The sequence below is a fragment of the Drosophila biarmipes genome, chromosome 2R (assembly GCF_025231255.1).
Source record: "Drosophila biarmipes strain raj3 chromosome 2R, RU_DBia_V1.1, whole genome shotgun sequence".
NCBI lineage: Eukaryota > Metazoa > Arthropoda > Insecta > Diptera > Drosophilidae > Drosophila > Drosophila biarmipes.
Genome location: NC_066615.1, coordinates 2,870,455 through 2,878,030, shown reverse-complemented (window position 1 = coordinate 2,878,030; position 7,576 = coordinate 2,870,455). Strand labels below are relative to the sequence as shown.

At 44.0% G+C, this 7,576-nt stretch overlaps 1 protein-coding gene across 2 annotated transcripts in view; it reads right to left on the bottom strand.

Moving 5' to 3' along the window:
- Positions 1-238: 238 nt before the first annotated feature.
- The window catches only part of LOC108029603 (7SK snRNA methylphosphate capping enzyme bin3), a 34,507-nt gene continuing 27,169 nt past the window's right edge, over positions 239-7,576 (bottom strand). For both annotated transcript variants that reach the window (XM_017101978.3, XM_050887911.1), the window contains exons 4-8: positions 5,100-6,396; positions 3,567-3,765; positions 2,398-3,515; positions 2,010-2,156; positions 239-1,937 (exon numbers count right to left, since the gene is read on the bottom strand). In XM_017101978.3, coding sequence (XP_016957467.1) covers positions 1,158-1,937; positions 2,010-2,156; positions 2,398-3,515; positions 3,567-3,765; positions 5,100-6,396 — 3,541 coding nt within the window. In that variant the 3' untranslated portion in view covers positions 239-1,157. The remainder of the gene's footprint in view (positions 1,938-2,009; positions 2,157-2,397; positions 3,516-3,566; positions 3,766-5,099; positions 6,397-7,576) is intronic.

The window sequence follows — 7,576 nt, the reverse complement described above, 5'->3', positions numbered from 1 at the left end:
CGATTACAGTGGATTTTCATTTCTTCGTGTATAAACATACTAGTACAGTAGTCGCACTCGCACACCCTCCTGGTGTGGACTGCCGTCAAAGTATTTTGAAATCACGATCGCTCCGATGCTAAATCCAAGACTTCATCTCCACATCAAGAGCACACATTGAAAACCATTCCCAAACTGATTTGATCTTGGGAATGCTTCAATGGAGGTCCTCCCAAATATAAAAGAAAAACAAACATGGAAAGTTTTAAATATAATATTGTTTAATTTCTCTATGAAGAAATCTTTCATTAATTCTTTCAACTACATTAATTTTTATTTTCTCAGAAAAAATTAAATATTTTATTAAAACGTTTTAAAAACATAGGACATAAATTCCGCTTTCCTTTTGCAAGGTGGACAAGCGGTATTGATAAAACGTTAAGAACTGTTTTCCGAACGTTAAATAAAAAGAACAACTTAAACTCCGATGCCTTATTTCCTAAGCTCTTACCACTTCAAAGGCTTAAAACAATGTTTAAACATTCTTAGGAATAAATTATTAATTTGTAATTTCTTTGCTTGCCATTGTGGTTGCTTTATTCATTTTGTTTCACATTTCCTTACAGCATGTTATATTTTATGCTTTGCCAAAGTTTTAATAAAAAATAGTTTAATTTCATGGAATTTTTCACGTTTCCTAAACATTTTTATAGCATTATATATATTATTTAAAGCTACCGCTTGTCGTGTGTGTGAGTGTTGGTGGGTGTGCCTGTATATGTAGATATATACGTAAGAGCGTGTTTGTGTTTGTATTGCTTATGGTGAATTAAAAACTAGGATTACAATTGAACTGCCAACAGGATCAAATCATGTGTTCACTATAAAGCATTTTAGCAAAAAGGTTAGCCTTATCGATACAGATAACAATATACCTAAACACATGCATCTCTGTTCAAAATGTATATATAGATTTGTATATATTTGTATATATATTCTTTTCATTAAATTACGATGTATAAAAAATATATACCCACATTATACCTTAGAAAACATAAGCGTTTTGTTTACGGTTACATTGATTTTTCTTTTCAAAAACTCTTCGTGGTTTTTAAGATTTTTCGTTTTTTTTTGTTTTTTTTTTTTGACACTTTTTTCCTGCCTAAAACATTTTTAGTCTAGGCATCCGAAAGATCACAATAAGCCGCGCCACCAGCCCCTCCGCCACTTGAAGACTTATGTTCGTCTTCCATTAGAGCGTCTACAAACTCGCCGGTCGCCTCGTGGTGATTAACCTGCGGCGACGAGGAGCTCTCTCCACAGTTGGTGGCATACACATGCCGCCGACTTCCCCCTGGCAGCTGATTGGAATCATCGGTATCAGGGTCGCGAATCGAGTTAAACGCATTGCTAGTGTTGGCGTTCGGCGAACAGGTGTCATCGTTTGGTGGATAGACGTGCCGGTGGTAGCTGCCTCCCCCGCTGCCACCTCCTCCACTCCCATCACCGTCTAGCTCCGCTTCGCGCACACTTCCGAATACCGGGGTATGCGAGCTGCTCTTGCGCAGCGAGGCTGGGGGCGACCAGACGGTCTGGTAGAGTGGCGAAGCGAACACGTACATGTGGTTGAGATATTCCATGTCATAGCTGGGTTGGTATGAATCCGTCTCCAATGGATTATAGGTGGGCTGGTACATTGGGGTCTGCCGGCAACTGGCCGAGCCGGAGGCGCTGCCTGCATAGTGCGGCGTATCGTAGTTTTGCGACCGACTGGAGCTACTGAGGTGCAGCATTTGAGCATGCCCACTATGGCTACCGCCTGCGCTGCTTCCGCCGCCTCCCATGCGATGAGCTGGAAGGGTGGCATAGATGCCGCGATATGCCTCATAAGGGGTTTGCGGATAGTATGCATCGCTCCAACGCACATGATTCGGGGTATAATCTCCCTTAGCATACAGCTAGGATTCGGATATCACAGAAGTCGTAAGCGTTAGGTAGAAGTTTATATTTCCATTTCAATCATTTCTCACCTGGATGGGTCGGCAGAAACCCTTGTTCATGTGCCGTGGCACTCCGAGTGTATAGCTGTGACTGAATCCCACTTCCGAGCTGAGCAAGTATTCATGGAACTTGTTGGGAAAGAACTCGATCTGCTTGTAGTTGTTATAAATCTCTGGCTGCAAAGTCAAAAATATGTTCGTTATTTTATGATATTCTTAAGGGATTAACAATATATAAAAAGTGTGCAAAAATTCATCGGACTTTAAAAAATCAGCTGTCAATTGATGCGTTTTTTATTAATTCTGCTAATCATTTATATAGTTTCACCGTTCCATCTCCGTTACTATTAAGTTCGGAGTATGGCAATAACCTTCCCACTCTATCCTTGGGCGTCATTACGTTTAAATAAACACTTACCGTCAGGTTCTTCTTTTTCTTATAGCTGGCCCAGTTCTGGGCCTCAAGTATAAGCTTCCCACCGGGGCGCAGCTGGTTGAACATCCGCTTGAAGGCCATCTTTAAGCCGTTATCCCCAAAGTTGAGATGGACCCATTTGGTAACAGAGAGACACAGTATGAGATCGTATTGCTGCGAGTCATTGGCCATGAACGACTCGTCCTTGAGCACATAGTTGGTGTGTCTAAAGAAGACGTTTGACGGGAAAAGATTATTGTTGCCACACGTATTTGGCGATTTGCTTGATAGCGGCAAATGGGGGATTCCCCCATAGGTTAGCGGAAAAGAAATGGGGAAGAATTCGTGCGGCTTGACGAGAAGCGCGTCCAGCTTCTGTTGTTGCTGCAGCTGTTCCAGATCATAGAGGTGGTGGTGGTGGTGATGATGATGATTATGACGGTGATGGTGATGGTGCTGGAGTCTTTGGTGCACCTTGCGCCGCTTCTTTCCTCGCCTCGTTTTCTTGTGTGCTAAATCCGAAGCCTCTCCGCCTACGGATTGCGTTTTCTCAGTTGACTCCGCCTTACAATCGACCATTGGTTCTGCCTTGATCTCTGGCATCTTCTCTTCCTTGGGAATGCGCACAAATATCGAGAGATTCCTCCGAGCCCGGGCAATTAGCTCTCGATCAATGTCGATGCCTACAATTGTTTTCGGTGCCAGATGTCTGGCCACCGTGATAGTCATGTGGCCCACGTTGCACCCAATGTCAAGGATGTCCTTATTTTGGAACAGTTCCACATGGCGCTGGAACACCTGTAGGCGTACGTCCCGAAACTCGTTCATCTGCCGAAAGTCCACGTAGCGATCAAAGTTGCCGTACCGGTACTTCAACCCATCGGCGCGGAACTTGGGCAGCACTTTGAGTGGAGGAATCAGGGCGGGTTCCAGCATCATACTGCTGGTCACTTGGACTTCGGTCACGTCTTCAGACGCAGTAGCATCCGCTATGATGGTGTCCGCTCCTGCCAGGGAATCCTGCTCACCAGCTGTGTGCGAAGTGGCCGCCGAAGTGGTGCTCAGCGGACTCCCAAGCCCGTGCTCTGGTAAATCTGGCGTGTCGCCCCGGGGTATCTCAACTAAAGTTTGGAGAATTTAGTATGAAATGTGAAAACATCTTACTTACTTACCATCGATGAGAGGCAGCTGTTTTGGAGGCCCCTCCTCTACGGGACTGATAATCTCAGATTCGCTAAAGGATGTCGACCGGCGCGAGTTCGTCTTTCTAGCTCCGCTAGGCTGCAGGATGCGCGGTGGCCGTTTCCAGGCTCCTGGCTGCGGGACCACGGGACTGACGATTTTATCCATAACTTCGTGGCGATGAAATTTCTGTGCCAAACCAAAGTTAATCAATCTTTTTTGAATAATATAGTGCTTTAAATAACAACTACAATGGTCGGCATAAGTATTTTGACGAATCAAAAATTAAATATACTCATCATTTGGACTAACTTCTGCAATCTTTGGCATTAATGGAACGGTTATTTAAATGCCGTTTAAATGATACAATACTTTTCTTAACCCATTCAGTATTTATCAAAAATTCAAAATTTATGTCAAAATCTACTTTTTTAAATTTTGCGAATTTTTTTAAAATTATTTTGCGTAAATTGTTTATGATTTTTGGAAAATGTTTAGAATTATATATTTGAGGCATGGTTTTAGCTTTTAAAAAAAATATTTTCCTACATTGTCACCTTTAAAAAATCAAAAATAATATAAGCAAATGATTTTTGAATAACAAATGTTTGAAGTTGAAGTTTGAAGCATCAAAAAATGTAAGTTTTCAAGACGAAGAAAGAAAAGTTCAAAAAGTAGATTTTCATACAAATTCGGAATTTTTAAAAGGGTTTGTATCATTTCCATTGATGCAAAAGTTTACAAGAAGTAAGTTCAAATCATGAGTATATTTAACTTTTGTTTCTTCATAACACTTATGCCGACCAGTATAATATACAGCCAAAACAGTTCCGTTCGGTTAAAATTTCGACTACATGCTTATGCAACTTAAAATATTTTCCAAGAAAGTTGTTCTTGAAATATTCGCGAAAAACGTGATTTTGATGTTGTTGTCCAACTCTAACAGACACTATCGTTATCATGCACGGGGCGTGGGGGCTGTAAACTAGTGTAATTAAAAAACGTATTGTTTTATTATTTTCCAACTATGCTTTTGGGGCTATGGGATATAGTTGTCTGATTTCCAACTTGTAATATATAATTATTATAAAAAGGGTATTTAATTTCAGATCGAAAAGTAATTAAAAAAAAAGGTTTAACCGGTTGCTTAGTAGACAATGGCTGTGTCCTATCGTTTCTTTGAGCTTGTTTACCTTTGCTGAGGTGGTATAAATACAAAAGCAAATCGGCAACACTAAAATCGGAAACGGAAAACTGCCAAAAGCAATCAAAACAAAAGCAGCGATTGACTTGCTGCCAAAACGCCAAAACTCTCTTTCTCCCTCCTCCTCCTCTTCTCTTTCGATTGCATTTTTTCTCTTTCCCTTCATTTCTCTTTGTGGGAGGTCGACTCGGAACACATGTAATTACATTTTGTGTTCAATGTGTTGTAGGTGTGATGACTGGTCTTGAGCACTGTTATGTTCTGTGATCCCAAACTCAACTCGTTCCCGCCCCGATTCACCCGTTTCAGCCTTACTCACCTTGCTCTTTTGCGAATTGTTGCTCTCGCTGATTTTCCTCTTCCTCCCGCCGCCTCCACCAACACCAGTGCCTATGCTGGCTCCGCTGCTGCCGCCGAAACTCAGCCCCGTACCCCCGACGCCGTAGCACGTGCTCGACAAATCCAGACGCAAGTCCCTGCTGGCCTGCGCCCGCCGCTCTGCCAGCGTCGACGCCACCGCCAATGTGGTCGATGTAGTCGAAAAACTGAGCAGCATCTCCTCCCCCAGCGGCTCAGCAGCAGCAGGCGGCGCAGCAGCTGGGCCTTCTTCCGCGGCTGCGTCCACATGTTGATGTAGCTTTGGCGATGACGGCGCTGCCGGCGACGGAGCCGACGCCGCCTCTTCCACTTGTTCCTCAGCCCCTGCAGCCGCCGCTGCTTCGGTCGACGATGGCATCTCAGCGGTGGCCGAAATGGCGGCCGACTGCGGAGATCGCACATGCGCCTGCTGTTGGCCCGTTTCCGCCGTTTCGCCGGCGGCCGGAACGGCGGACTCGCTTAGCAGCAAACTGCCTCCGACGTTGACGAGCGCTGCCACCGGCGACGCCGCCAGCGAGGAGGTGGCTGTAGGCTGCGGCGGTTCGTCGGCCAGCTCGCCTCCGCCACCGCATTCGTCACCAGCGTGCGATGTGTTATTGGAGTCGAAGCGCCGACGCTTTCGGTTCTTTCTCGTGCGGTGGTGGTGCTGTCGGTGGTGCAGCATCCCCCCTCCAACGCCGCCGCCTCCACGCTTCATCGGCGAAGTAAGCTGCTTCTCGTACTCCATCGAATCAACAGGATCCAGCAAGTGGAGTGGATCATGGATGTTGGGCGGTATTATCACCTCCACTTTCGGGGGGGTGGTGATGGGCGACTGGCGGGGCGTGGTGGCCGGTGTGTTGTTGCTGGAGGAGGCATTCGATGTATTCTCGTTCTGCAGCGAATTAAGGTTAAGCGGGTCGGAGATGTTGCCGCCTAACAGAAATTTGGTGGGTGGGACAATCACCTCCTTGCGCAACCGCTTCTCCGGCAGGAAAAACTTAGAGCGGCCGCAGCAATAGTGTACAGCATTTCCAGCTGCTGCGCTGCCCGTGACGCTGCTGTTGCCGCTCAGGGAGCTGGTGTCCTTGCTGCTCTGCGCCTCCTTGCAGGTCGCTCCTCCGCCGCCCGATGCGACTCCAACGCCTCCGCTTGCGGGCACGCCCGCTCCGCTGGCAGAACTGCCGTTGCAGCCTGTAACCAAGCAGCAAGTGTGATTCGCATTGTTTCCAGCGCACAACACATGGTGATGGTGACCCCTAAGGAAATGAACAAAAATATTTGCTAAAAATGTAGCCTAAACAAATCGAAAAACTTAAAAAATACAAGGAAGAACGGTTTAGTCGAATATCCAATACCGTTTCATCTGCTAAAGAGAGCAAAAAGGAGATGGATATACGAGCAGCAAAGGCGCCACCTACCCGCGATATTAGTATTTTGAAATGTATGCGGCAGACAGATTTAAGCGTAAGGGCGTAGGGCGTAGAGTATTCACATAACAAACTTGCTCCGCTTACGAAGTTAATTCTAACTTCCTAGCTCATATACATTTCGAGATCATAGTGTTCAAAAGGACATACTGACACAGCTAGGTCGACACGGCTATGATGGTGATCAAGAATATGACATTGCGGAGGGCAGTCCACATAGCGACGAAGCGCACCAGGAGAGTGTGCGAAGGCGACTACTATATATACACGGAGAAATAAAAATCTACGGTAATCGTCTAATTTTTACGAGTAACAATAGGTAATTAATAAATAATTGGGCGTCTGTCTGTCTGAGCATTCATTTTGTTGTGCGTATCCATACTCTATTTTAACCTCTGATATCAAACAAGAAAGGAAGGTAACTTCGGCAAGCCGAAAAAGTGTACCCTTGCAGTTATAAGAAATAATCAACGTAAGTAACTCCGTGTGACATTTTTAAGGATTGTTGTAAGCCCTAGTATTATTAAAGAAAAATCTTTTATTATTTCTGTGACCATTTTCTTGACGGTTTTTCTCAATATCATAAGATAATACATATGTCAAAAAACGACGAAGCTATAATTTGTTCTGAATTTCGAATTAAATTTTATTAAAATCGGACGACTATATCATATAGCTGTCATTGGAACGATCGGATAATTGGTGGGAAATAATATAAAACAAATTATAGCTTTGGGGCTTTTTGACATATCTTATAATATTGGAAATATAAATTTTTACATTTTTAAAAATTTCGATTTCAATTTAATAAAATATTGGTTATTTTTCATAACTGCAAGGGTATACAATCTTCGGGTGTACTTAACTTCCTTTCTTGTTTTAAATTTTTTCCGATTATTCCTATGGGATCTATAAGAAATAGTTATCCGATCCGGCTGGTTCCAACTTATGTACTACCTAAAATAGAAAGAAGGCTTTTGGGATAGCTTTAAAACTGAGAGAACAGTTT